Raw genomic sequence first — 14,443 nt, 5'->3', positions numbered from 1 at the left:
TGTAGACACAGGTAACCAGGATCAACATCCACTGCCTCGTTGATCCAGTTGAGCACTCAGAGTCAGTTGGTGAGCCTCCTTGCTATCTGAAGGACTCCTCTTTATCATTTGTTTTAGTATTTAGTTCATTAGGATGTTATGGGTCTTGTCCCGACATCCCTCTTTGTTTTAGAGGCTTCATAGACAGTAAAACAGTTAGTAGTTCAGTTGTCTTTACATTATTATTTCTTATGTTAAGACTTGAGTTGTCATCTATGGCTAGTTGAATGTTTATCCTTAAACGTTCTGAGTTTAATTTGAGGCAGTTGTTTTATAAGTGCATTTGATCATTGTAATAATGCTTAGAGTCTTCCGTTGAGAGTCTAGCCTGGCCAAGGGTTTGCTTGGGGCCAGAAATGATTCTCGAGTGTCAGTCCCGCCAAGGGTGTAGACTCGGGGCGTGACAGTTGGCTACTCTTTGTCACTATTAAAACCATAACTACTTGAATTTTTTTTAATGTTAAAGGAAATGGACTTTATTATTCGTAATAGTGTGACTCATTTGGATAATGGTTACATATAGTGCAAGTCAGCTACAATCTGTAGATGGCGAATACATTTAGTTGAATTTGAAGTAGAATTATGGCTTGCGAATTCATTAAGTTAAAACAATCATATGGTCATGTTAGTTTGTTGAGCTCCAGTTATTTATCGAGAATATTGAGCAACTTCTATGAATGATTTTTCGGTTCAGTTCCCTTCAGGTATAGATAGGACAAATTACACCATTTTTTTCTCATGAACTGTATTCTACCACGTTATGATAGTGATTTCTATCTTCTTAAATTGAATGAGTTGAACAATATACACTAAAAGTATTCTCCACATTATAATAGTGATTTCTGTAATATTGCATATAATATGTCGTGTTGTACTAAAGTACTTTAGTATTTATCTTTGGTATAGATGAACAAATCATGTTGTATTCATTTTCATAATTTAATTCAATTGTGTCTCTTGATCAATTCTAGAGGTTTTGGAATATCTATTTCATTTTGAGCAGCTGCACCAAAACAGATTAAAGAAGCTATAAATTTAGGTGGCCTTAACAATGTTGAAGTGAAAAGTCATTTGCAGTTTTCATTTCAAACAATGTAGTCATTTATAGTTTTTCTTTTCAAACAATGTATAATACTATTCTTTACCAATTCTCATGTCAATTCATAGCACTTGATGTTTGGATATATAGATTGAATGCTTCTTAAATTGAAGATATACATTCATGGATCTCAATCTTGAGATGCCCAAAGATCGTTATTTGTGTAGGGGGGAAAGGTACAAGTACCCTCTTAGACTATGATCGAAATTCAGAGACACACCTTAACTAAACTAAGGTCCTATTACCCCCTGAACCCTTTTTTTTTTGTAATTTTGTGCACCTTTTTGGCTTACAGGTGTACAAAATTACAAAAAAATAAGTTCAGGAGGGTAATAGGACCTTAGTTTAGTAAAGGTGTGTCTCTGGGATTTCGGTCATAGTCTAGGGGGCTACTTGTGCCTTATCCCTTTGTGTAGGAGTATATGTATGCTTGAATGTTATAGTTTCTAGAATCGCATAATATTCATCCAAAGATGGAACTAAAGTATATTTGTGCATACAACTATTGTCATATCCTATCACGTACGTGGTTAATTTGAACTTGTAGATATAGTGATCGTAGGATTTGACTAAAAAGAGTACATGTCAATTCAATACTCTCTCTAGTAAATAATATAATTAAGAAGGAAGGGTTAAAGTTATGTATTTTTACCATATGTGTGTCATCTGATTGTGACATATTAAATTAGAGGGCCTAAGAGCTGACGTGGCAAAGTGAGTGTATTCACTTTCCTCAAAGCGCGTGAAATAATAAAACTAAAAAAAACTGAAAGGTAAATTCATACACATGACATTTTTTTATTGGCCAATATATAACTAATAATTTTTAAAAAAATTTATAAGTTAAAGTTAAAAAAAAATGTGAAATTTCTTGTTTAGAAGTAAATGAAATTTGGGGGTTCAATTTTTTTTAAAAAAAAATTCAATCTTTTTGTTCTCTCTTTATTTTGTGGTCTTCCCCAAATGTCTTCTTCTCCATTGAAGCACTCCTTATACCTTTCTTCTTCTTGTAACGACTGGTTCCCGTCGTTATAGAAAAGCCAACGGGGAAAAATTTTGGACCGAAAAACCTTTTCGTAGTAACTTGGAATTTCCCAACCTAGTCCAGATTTGGACGAAATCGGAGTCACTAAGGTCTAGGGAAATCTAGTAACAATTGGGTGGTCTAATTATGATTCTGATCACATGAGTAGATAGCTAAGACTTTAAGAAACCCGTATGACTTTACAGAATTGAATTCGGGTGAGTAGAACTCCAAAACTGATCTTAGCATGAACGGGTAATTTATGAGTGTCATGGGTTGAAGGTGTGTTGTGAAATGGGGGTTTGGAATTCTTAAATTTTCTCACTGTTTCCGTGCAAGCCGCTAAGGCGGGATTTTTCCGCCAGGGCGGGGCCGCTGTAGCGGGGTGAGGACCGCTGTGGCGGGACAGACGCGACTTAAGTTGGAAATAAACCCCAAAAACATTTTATTCTGCACTTTTCAACTTTGAGAGCAAAGGAACGACCCCAGGGTTTTCTTGAAAGTTTTCCACCATTCTTGAGGCTAAAGGTAAGGTTTTCACTCCCCGAATCCGTTTTTCGATCCGTAGAATATAAATTTGTGGGTAATTATTGTTGGGGAATGGTTTTGGAGCTGTTTGGATGGTGGGAAAAGCCCTAATTTGGATATTGGGATCATGGGTTTGATCTAGGGTTGGTAGTGTTGATTATATTCCGAGTAATTAAGTCTTGTTTATCGATCCTAACATTATATTGATTGCTTGTAAACCAAGAACAAACAAAAAGAATTCGAAAAGGGAAGAATCAAGTTTCTTAGGGGATTCAATCTTTGTTTGAGGTATGTAATGGTTGTGATCTCATGTTGTGTGATATATGTTTGTTCCTACTTCATTATAATGCATCTATGTATGTGAATGTTGCATTGTTGATCTCACTGATCGTAAATGAGGGTAATTGAATAATTGCATGCCATGAATCATGACTTGATTGTATGATTATGATAATGTACTTGTGATTGTGATTGTGGTTTGTTGAATGGATCGGGTGTTGCGTTCCGACACACTAACTGAGATTGGGTACCACGTACCGGTACACTAACAGTTTGGGAGTGGGTTCCGTGAGAGGACCAATGACTTGGCATATTTGTATATCTTGATATTGTGAAATAGTACGTTATTCATAAGTGATATTGATATTGTATATGTTCGGTGTATGCATGTTTATGATGTTGTAATTACTTGCTTATATTGCACTTAGTGAGATAGTTGTGTGATCCTACCAGTACACTGTGGTTGTGTACTGATACTACACTTGCTCTTTCCTTGTGGAGTACAAGGCATCTTCAAGTGGCTACTGACAGACCTCGTTTAGAAGATCAATGATCGTCAACGAATTTAAGGGTGAGTCAGTTCTTCCGGGCTGCCATGAGTTCTCTTTTCGTTTATGTCCACATCTTCAGACTTAGACTAGTTCTTTAGATTTTCTTACCTTTACTTGGGTTGTACCCATTTCCTTAGACTTATGATCCTTGTTAGAGTTTTGGTACATTGACTTTTAGGTTCTAGGCATTATTTCCGCATTAGTTGTTAGATTTGTTTGATTAGACTTTTGGAGTTTATGGGAACTCTATCTTTCCTTTAGCATTTAAACCTGCTTCCATAACTTTAAATGCCTTAGTTTTGATTAAGTTGTGTAGTTCTTGGTTAGCTAGTTAGTATTAATGGTTCTCCCACCAGAGGGTTAGTGTGGGTGTCAATCACGACAATCTGGGTCATGACACTTGCATATTAAAAAATTTCCTTCATCTTCATCCCTCACCTCACCCGCCCTTCATTAATCACAAAACCCAACACCTAATTCATATTATTGAATGTAAGATTTCTTGAATTTTAAGTAACCCATTTTGAATTCTATTAGTTGTGATGCAAAATTTGTGGGTCTATCAACTTTCTTACACAATCTTCATTTTTCATTTGAGTTGTTAAGAAAAAAATAACTTTCTAAAAATATTATTCGACAAGGGGAAGATTTGTGGGTGAGAGTAGGGTTCGAAGAAGAAAAAGTAAGTAAGCTATTTTTTTAAAAAAAATTTGATGAATGTTGAAGAAGAAAACAACTATTGAAGGCTGAAATTTCGGGAAAAAAAGAAGAAGCTAGTGAAGGTTGAAAATGGTTAAAATCAAGAAAGAAGAAAGAGGGGGGGGGGGGGGGNAGAAGAGAATGGGTGGAAGAAGATGGAGCAATTTTTATTTTAAAATGTATTTTTAATTAATTGATTAGTGTAATGAATTTTAAGAAAATGTTTAAGCAAAAAGGTGAGACGTGGTGCTTACATGGCTATGATGTGGCAGATGAGAGTGGTATCCTACTCTCAGGGTTGTATTTAATTCACTTCAAAGATGTTAAGGGGGTATTTAAACGCCCGTATAGGTTAAGTGCTAAAGTAAGTTGTGCTTCCAAGTTTAGGTTTTTTTTATATGTATTTTCTCATATATATATATATATATATATATATATATATATATATATATATATATATATATATATTCAAATAGATCATGCATCATTATAACTGGCCATGCTCATAAAATTTCCAATATAATCTTGTCAAATCTTTCTATTGAATCTTTAGACACTTCTCTGAAAAATAACAAATACCATCTAATTAAAAAAATGAAAAACATATCAATATTCTCTTTGCAAAACTAAAGAAGAAATACTCACTTTCAAACATATGTATTTTTTTTTTACCTAATTCAAACATATGTGACGACGGGGTGATTGCAATGGTGGTGTTGCTAAAGGAGGAGCTTTTTTTTTTTAAGCTTGTTAAAAGAGGGTATCAATCAAACAATTCTAAAATTGGATACAACTTAAATGACAATATCAAAATAGGTGCCTCGTGAAACTTTTACATATTTTCCCCTTAAATTGACCTACACTGACTACACAATACAAATACGAACTTTCGATCCTCAATGCGGGGCTTGCCACACACATGTAACAATATAACCTACAAAAATGATGCCTCGTGAAACTTTTACACATTTGCCCCTTAAATGGACCTACACGATGCAAATGCCAACTAATCAAGCCTCAATGTGAGGCCAGGTCCAAGCTCTAGAACTATCTACATATTCACAACTAACAATACAACCTATAAAACACGTGCCTCGCGGATCTTTTACATGTTTTCCCCTTAAGTGGACCATGATGTAAATACAAACTAATCGAGCCTGAATGTGGGACCATCCGCACACATAGTTAATAATACAACCATTTACAAAACAAGAAACTCATAAATTGTTTACGCATTTACCCCTTAAATGAACTTGTGATGCAAATACGACCAAATTGAGCCTCAATGTGGGCCCCATTCCCAAGCTCTAGAAACTTCCTCACAAAGATAACAATACAACCTATAAATCAAACACTATCCTTCAATAAAAAAAATACCCTCTATATATCTATCTCGTTAACATTTAGTAAACTATAGGTACATATATTCGAATAGCTACATACATGGAGGTGGCATCAGAGTTAATTCCATCTCTTGAAAGGCTAGCCCCAATTGAAGCCAGATCAATGATTTTTACTCATATTCTTTGATTCGCCATCTCTATTCTGCCATTAGAAGATGTACGTAATATTGTGACAGTGGTGGACACAACGAACAACTCAATCCCCTTCTTCGAAGGTAATCCTATCAATGCAGAACCTATTTTGGAAGGGTTATCACCTGCATCAACCGCTTCCATTGAAGCGATACCAATGGTTAAGGTTTTAGGTGAAGGGATTGATTGCTCTATTTATTTGTCGAATTTTGAAATTGGCAAGGAAGCTAAGAAGATGCCTTGTAAACACCATTTTCATTCTATCTGTATTGACAAGTGGTTGGGGATCAATGGATCGTGTCCGATTTGTAGGTATAAGATGCCAGTGGACGAACAATGTGAGAAGAAAGATGAAGAAAACGGTGAAGATGAAAGAGGTGATGATGGCAGCAGTGATAAAAGCGAAGATAGAGTGATGGTTGTTTTTCATGTTGTCATTACACCAGTAACTACACACCAGCTAACAATATCGATAATAGAAATGCATAGAAATTCTGCTGATATGTTGATGGAAGTTAGAGTGCATAGAGATTCTGAGGTATCCGAATCTAGAGGTGGTGATGTATTCGAAGCTAGAAACGGTGATGTATCTGAAGCTGGTGAAAATGGCGATGAATTCGAAGCTAGTGATGGAGATGTATCCAAAGCTGGAGATGGCAGAGATGGCGGATATGGCGATGTATCTGAAGCTAGAGATGGCGGAGATGACGGTGAATCTGAAGCTCAAGATGTGGTCATTGATGACAATTAATTTGGTTATTTTCCTTGTTTATTTTCAGCGTCTTCTGGTTAACTAAAATATAAAAAGTTATTTGTACAAAATATCGAGCTTAACTTAATTATAAAAAGTTGTTTGTACAAAATATCTCGCAATTTTCACTAAGATGATGACAGGTATTTTGAGATGACCTAGCTCAACATATGGTCATTGACAACAAACAATTTGTTTGTTTATGTATTTGTTTTGGGCATCTTCTAATTTCATAAAACCGAAGTATTTAGATTTTCCTAGATCGAGTCTATTAGAAGTTGACACCGATAAAGTGAAAGTTCATGTGGTCAAACAAATGAGCTGCAATCAAGATTAAATGCTTTGAATCAACTTCTCTTTAGCTAAGCTATTCATAATTTGGTTAGCCACTCCTTATAAAGTGATATGATTCATGGATGTTATGACAATTGTGACAGTGAGTTCACCAAAACCTCTTTTGACAAGCATATATGTTAAACATCATTAAACTTTAAACTCCAACAAATGTCAACATTATCTCTGGTTAATCCAGATATGTTAGCCTTACTAGTATAAGTAAGGAAACTTCTATCTCTACATTGATTGTGATGAGTGCATTGACAAATTGAATTATCAATTGCTTTACTTAATTTTTTTAAAAAAAATTGATGTTGCATCTTTTCCCCCAATTTTTCTTTGGTCTTCATATTTACAAGACATGTATTTTTCAATATCTCCAAATTGACCATGATTAGAGTTATGTGTAGTAGAAAGTTGTGTATCCCATTGAGAGGTTTCCTCCTCCATCAATTCTACAAAGTGCATTGATTCCTTACATTTACACGTAGTTAACACTTGTTTACCAAATTTAGTCAGATTTTCATTAGAAGGTAATTTCTTTTTTTCAACAATCTCCAAGAGAAGAATGATGTATTAAATGAAATTTTGCTATTCCATATGGTTTATAAAGTTCATTCTAGGGTAGGGAATCATGATGATTTGTCACACACTCTTATTAAAAAAAATACTGCTCATAGAGTGTTTTCAAACGTCTTTTCTTATGTTCACTTAATTGATGACATTAATATATTCAATTTCTTCGTCTTTCTACTCCTTCCTTCAATGAAGTCATTAATTTGATACTCTTCAACTTCCTCCAATTACAAGATTGTCCATCTCCCTTTTTCCTAAACACCTGTTCCTAGGCACGTGTGTTGCACGTGTAGCCCATGTTATTGTATAAATATTTTAAGATAATACATACTACTATACAAGAACTGCCATATGTAAAGTCCAATATCCATATATATATCGATCGATACCTTCAAGAAATAATTGTGTTGTAGGCAAAACTCTTCCTCCTGATTTAGGATATCAGCGTCCTAAATCATATAATATAAAATTCATTTTTAATATAAAAACTTACTCATAATATCATATAATCTCCAGTAACTATGACAATTCATATATTCCTCAATGAATAAGAAATAAGTAAAAAAAAAAAGAGATAATTGAATCAATTGAAATTCTTATCGGTAAATATCCTGACACAAAATCACTCCTTTTCCTTAACAAATGTAAAATAATTCACAAATGACAATACTGCAGTAAGTCTTTCTCTGTTATTTTATAAAAAAATTTAATTAAAAATCCAACGAGATGACAGACATTTAGTTTGTGAAATTTTACTGTGTTTTCAAGATATTCAAGTTCTTTTGGTGGTGAGTTTGATGTTTTTTACTACGTATATAAAGTAAATAATTTTTAATTTTTGCTCTGTTATTTGTTCTTAAAAGATTTTTCTTATTTCTATTTTCTAGTACACAAGGAAAATAAGAATTCATAAGGTGTGCAACAAGTAATATTAAAGTTTAATACTGATACAAAATTGTGGCTGCTAAATAATCAGTTTCACAAAAAGAAATCCTATTTTATTGTCAAATGACTAAATTCGAAAGATGTTTTCCCAACAACATTTAATTCCCAGTATGACCTCATAAATAAAGTGTTAAAGAGAAGTTGTTTCCCATAAATCTCAGGTAGAAAAAAAATGTACAAGATGGATATTTTAGGGGGATTCTATCTCCAAATCTTCATATGGTACAATTTCTTTGCCAGAAGAATCAGCTACAACCTGATCATCATTATTTTGAGTTGTAGTGGTCATCTCTTGAAGTGGAGGTGGATCTACAAGTGTTGTTGTTGGATTATCATTACATGATAGATGAAGCTTCATCTCTCTGTGTTCTTGACACATTGCACACCAATGTAAACAACAATGTACCATACATGGATCACATGGTAAATCCTGATTTTAAGAGAAGGAAAAAGGCGAGTAAATCTAATCAAGCAAGTAATTGGCAAACATGGACAATGACGAGCATGTTAAAGACTTGATACTCCACTTCCTACTAATCATACTTTAATGCAACCTGAATCTGAAAATGTTGAGCTTGGTGAAGAAATTGACCGGACTGGTCTAATGTCGACATACCAAGATAATATGGTGTACATTAGAACATCAAGAGACTGTATAGGGAAGGCATTCCTAAACTCTATCACTTGTATCAAATCTTTTGGGCATCGTTCCTATCGTTACTTATTATGTTGCTTATTCTCATTTATTCAAAACTTATCAAGCATGTATGAGCTCTTTTAAGTCATTCTAGAGCCAAGATCTTTTCAGAAGGCCTCACAAAGTAAATGATAGGTAGATTTAATGCAAGTGAAGATTACTGCACTTGAGAAAAAACTTAAATGCAGGATATAGTCGGAGTTCACATGACCATTCATTGTTTACTAAACAACATGGTTAGGACATTGCGCTGTTGTTAATCTATGTTGATGATGTCCTTCTTACAGGTAGCAAGTTTTCTCTTATTCTTGATACTAAGCAGTATTTGGATATCCTGTTTTATGTGAAGATTTGGGAGCTAAGACTGCCTTTACATTTTCGGAGGCCAATGTTATAATGACTACTTTAGATTATTGACAAGACAGATGATCCTTTATTTGATGATATTTTCAGCTGACAAAGTCTTGTTGGTAAGCTATTTATTTGATCATTACTAGGCCAAACATAAGCCAGTTCATGAAACACCCTAAGCACTTACATTGGAATGTTGCCTTGAGTGTAGTGAGATATGCCAAGAGCTTATCAAGTTTGGGCATTTTTACGAGGACATGACCTATAATATTCGAGTAGGGTTGCTTATCGTGACTTTGATTGGGCTGCTTGTCCTAATACTAGAAGATCATTCACACATTCCGTGATTCAATTGGGAACTTCTCTGATTTTCTGGATGTCAAAGAAGCAACATATTGTAATTCAAATCTTAAATGAGATAGAATCAATTTTTGCAGAAGTCATCTGGTTGGTAGGTTTACTAGGAACTCATTATCATAATTACGATTCATATTTATATCTTTTGTGATAGCAAGGTTGCTATGCGGATTGCTGCAAATTTGTGAATGTACCAAACACATTGAAATCGATCATCACTTCATCCGTGATAATCTCAATGGTCGCCGACTTCAATTTTACTTTGCAAAGAATGGAAAAAACAGAAGTTGAGTAGTTCACCTTAAGATGATATTTTCTTTGCAACATTTGTCTGGCCATGCCAGTATAGATACCACAAACCCACCAAGAGAAGAGGAGACCTTCAGTAATAAGGCATGCAGTATCAGGATCAATGCCATGAAATGCTGCAGTAAGTGCAGCAAGAGCAATCCCACCTTCAATGCACACTAAATGACCAACACAAGCTCCTCTGCTTGAAATTTCATCATTCAAACTCTCCATGTGTCGTCCAAACAAAACACAAGGGCAAAATAGCCCAACCAAACCTAAAAATCAAACATCAAAAAGGGCAAAGAATATTGAAGTTTTTAGTCTTAAAAATGTCATGAGATGCTTACAACTATCAACATCTTCTGTACACCCAAATATTCCAGTTGCCCAATCTTCATCAGCAGGAGGTTCATATGATGGAGGTAGATTTTGCCCACAATGTTCACATTTAGCACATGATTGCTGTCAAATAATATAATAAAAGACATTTAATTATTTTTGTTTTATTGATTACATAAGTAAATAAACCAAGACATATATTCTATATAACCTGATCATGAGATGGTGTTTAATTTTATTTTATTTTCAAAATATGCTTCTAATTGTTCTAACTCCACTCTTTAACTGATAATTATTATACATCTTATTAGGAGCCATTTATGAGAATTTAAAATAATAACTCCCTCTATTCTTATAGGAATTAATGTTATTAGTGATTAACAATTTCCTTATTATGATCTTATCGAGGGAATTAAACTCATATATATATATATGGCAATGCAAATTCTTCATTCACCTTTTAGATGAGTTGTTCTTTATTTGGTCCCCATTTTCTTTTAATGAAGTAAGTAAAAACAAATTGTTCTTTTTTCCATCAATTCACTCGATCAAATAAACATATAGTCGAATAATTTATAATTGACGATGCATGCATATATAATAATGTATGATAAATCGACAGGGTTAGGATGTGGTTTTTTCCCCCTTGGTTAAAAACCAAGAATACCTATGTTAATACAAACAAAAATGATAAAAATAAAATAAAATTATTAGAATGTGAACATATGATATCATAGATAGTTAAGCAGAATATACTTTTAAATTCGTTCAACTCACACATGCAGGGCAAAGATCAGATCCATTTTCTCTATTACCATTCAAGGCACAAATGGATAGGCTTATTAATTCTCATTGAATATAATTAGAAGAAATGTTATGAAAGATTAAAATAACCTTTTGGACATCAATAGGTTGATTAAGCTCGCCAGGAGTAATATTTTTCAATGAAGATTCTTGATCCTTTGTTAATCGAACATAAGTCCCCGTTGCCATCGTCTTAGATTTATTTGACCATCAATTAATAACAATAATTGAGTTGGTGTAACATATATACCTTCGTTAAGGTAATGTTAGTTACAAACAAGTAGATAAGAGAGGAAAAAGGGATAGGGAGATTGTACCGTAAAACTTGGAAGTTTTTTTATTTTAATTGCAAAATACTAATAAATAAGAGAGTACCTAATCAAGAGATATAATTTTGCATCAACTTTTGAAGAATTAATGAAAATACTATACTGCAATTCATGGTTGACATGGTTTTGCGCACCCGACTAACGTGCTAGTGGCATGCCAATTACCATCAAGGAGTTCGATGGAATGTGAGATCGTATGTATCTTCTTAATCAGAAATTTTAGGTCCAAGCCTTTTCATAAAAAATAGTAATAAATTATTTCTTAAATTGTATATATATTTTAAAATATTTGAGTTTAAATCCAAATGCCATAAAAAAAAAAATGTAGCACCACTTTTTAACTGTATATACTTGTGTGTTAAATCATATATAGTCCTTTGTCTTTTAAGAAAAAAAAATTTGTAATCATAATACTCTAAAGAACAAAACAATTAATTGGTGGCAATCCTACCTAACCAAGGAGCTAATTCGTTCGGAACTCAATTGATTGCTTCGATAGAGAAGGTAGAGCGTCCTTGGCTCATCATTATAGCACATATATAGGGCTTCAATGCTATAACAACGCTTCACTAATTCAAAACACCCCGCTATAAAAATCTAGCTTCGCTGATGCTCGGATAAGTTTTGAACCTTCAGGATGCCTGTTTTCATTCTCAGTAACAAAAACACTTCTCTTTGCCCCTTAACAAAAAGTTTAAGGACAAGAAAAAGATTAATGGTTTTCTTGCTCCCGCTTCCTCATCTGCGCTCCTCAAGCCAACTTTGCTATTTAGTTTAGTCTCGAGGATGAGATAATAGGGGTGTACCACTGAATATGTAGGAGTAGTCTCACCCTTTCTGAATCATATCATAGGTTTTTTTTTTTGATGACAAAGAAAACCTGCAATCGCTATTCTTTGGGTGCGCCACCGCTCCTATGCAATAGCTCGCAAACAAAACAGGAGAGGTAACTACACTCAGCAAGTCCAGCGCGACAAGCTTGATCCATAAGGCAAACTCTTTGCTTTCGCTGGCAAAGAATCTCGAACTTGAGCCCAAACCACCGGATCATCTCAAAGGGTTCGTTCCATAGGTTTTTTCTTTAAGAATAAGTGCACCTGTGCACCATGCCATATACAACAGGAATACAAATATCATTTCTAGTATAAACATGGTGCCTTTTGATAGAATTTGTTGGTCAGACCAAAGTAATCATATTTGAGTCGCAGTATAAAAAAAACATTTTATGTGACAAATAAAATTGAACAAGGAAATATATACTTTAAAGTTATAGTGAAAAAACAATTTGTGGAAATAAATAAATAATGAGAAAAATCAATAATATGAATCGATGAAAATGTTATCCTCCAATTTGTTGGGATTTTTTGTGAAATAAACTCATATCAATTAATTATAATTAATAACATAAACAATTTTTTTAAATTTAAATCTTATATTAAAAAAAAATCTCTTATACTTTTTTCATTTTAGCAAATTACGGAAAAAATTGTATTTTCGTATAATATATTTTTTTTCATTAAGTAATTATATGAAATCTAATAGTCAATTTTATTAATATTTTATAATATATTTTTATAAAATAAAAATCTATCTAAAACCTATAGTTTTAATTAAAGAAACCTAATAATTTATCTGGTACAATTCAATGTGGTCATTACTTTGATTTCTAAAATTTGACTATTAAAATTGAAAAAACATATTTCACAAATGCATACTATACTCTTAAATAATTAGGAATTAAGATTTATTTATAACATTAATAAACTTCATATATAATGTTGGCACGGGCCATTTTCCGCTAGTAGGTGTAGGGGGAGGGGTAGATGAGGGAAATGGGTGATGTGGGGTGAGAGTGATGGGTTTATGGGGTGGTTAAGTTTTTTATTTAATATATATATATATATATATATAATAATAACAAAATTTTAGCTAACTATTTTAAACAAATAGAAATATAAGAAATGTTAAATAGCTGATTAAAAAATATAATAAAGAAACATTAACTTATTTATAAAGCATAGATTAAAAGAAATAACATATATTTTTATAAGTTTTCATTTTTTTTTTTGTTGAATAAATTGAAAACAAAATGTACCTTAAAGTGTGACTTTATTATTCTAGTTTTCAACTCTTTTAAAATAATTTTATCAATATATGATGAAAAAATAAGATATTTAATTTAGATCTATAAGAAATTTTTTTTAAAAAATAGTGTAAAACTTTAGATTCGATCAAAAATTATGTGTCTACAGTTTCTATCATGATAGACATAATTTTTTTACCTTTTGTGAAGGGTGACTAAAACCCCGTGTCTAGGGGTGCAATTATGGGGTTGGGTGCTGATTTAATGTGGTGGCTATTGTGTTTTGCTCTATTTTATTATTCTTCATTCATGGATTTATGCTAATTAGCATGGGGTTAATTCATGGGTTAAGGTTGAAAACTTAATCCTATTTTCGATCTCAATTGATGCTCGAAAGAGATCGATTGGAGTGAGTAATTAGTTAAATGCATGAAAGTTATGTTTGATTTCTATGGTTTGCTTGAAAGAAAGAGTATGGTTCAGATCTATTTACCCAAATCTGCTCGAAAGAGAGATTCTGTAAGGTAATGAGTTGATTTTTTTATTCACATAGATGAGACCGAAAAAAGATTCTATGAATTGGTACTATGAGATCGAAAGAAGATTAGTGTCATTGAAGATGACCCATCCTATCAATGATTGTTTAACACTATTGAGCAAGACAATTACCCATATATGACATTGATTCCAATCCCGGCACCCCTAGATTACTTGTTAATTTTTTTAACTTCTTAATTTTAGTTAAATTTTTATAGTAAATTTGGTGGAATCATCCACCCATTTGTCCTAACGTGCTACAATGAATAGGTCCGGATTTTTAATTTCCTAAA

General features: G+C 33.0%; 1 protein-coding gene and 1 pseudogene across 1 annotated transcript; one reads left to right on the top strand and one right to left on the bottom strand.

The window, feature by feature from the left end:
- Positions 1-5,662: 5,662 nt before the first annotated feature.
- On the top strand, positions 5,663-6,505 carry LOC125866415 (RING-H2 finger protein ATL7-like; annotated as a pseudogene).
- A 2,046-nt stretch (positions 6,506-8,551) lies between these two features.
- Positions 8,552-11,540, bottom strand: LOC125865605 (cell number regulator 6-like). Its single transcript, XM_049545807.1, has 4 exons — positions 11,292-11,540; positions 10,406-10,520; positions 10,068-10,333; positions 8,552-8,792 (listed from the first exon to the last, which is right to left on the bottom strand). Exons 1-4 carry the CDS (start codon positions 11,388-11,390, stop codon positions 8,553-8,555), a joined length of 720 nt encoding a protein of 239 aa, XP_049401764.1. The 5' UTR covers positions 11,391-11,540; the 3' UTR covers position 8,552.
- Positions 11,541-14,443: the final 2,903 nt, after the last annotated feature.

Source organism: Solanum stenotomum, chromosome 5, assembly GCF_019186545.1.
Source record: "Solanum stenotomum isolate F172 chromosome 5, ASM1918654v1, whole genome shotgun sequence".
Lineage (NCBI taxonomy): Eukaryota > Viridiplantae > Streptophyta > Magnoliopsida > Solanales > Solanaceae > Solanum > Solanum stenotomum.
Note: the sequence above shows the minus strand (reverse complement) of the source record. Positions and strands in the feature narration are given on the sequence as shown.

Excerpts from the sequence above, each read along its gene's own strand:
- LOC125865605 (XM_049545807.1), bottom strand. The coding sequence starts at position 11,390 with ATGGCAACGGGGACTTATGTTCGATTAACAAAGGATCAAGAATCTTCA. Across the intron at positions 10,334-10,405 it reads TACAGAAGATGTTGATAGTT|GTTTGGTTGGGCTATTTTGC; the intron begins GTAAGCATCTCA and ends TTTGATTTTTAG. Across the intron at positions 8,793-10,067 it reads AAAGAAAATATCATCTTAAG|GATTTACCATGTGATCCATG; the intron begins GTGAACTACTCA and ends TCTTAAAATCAG.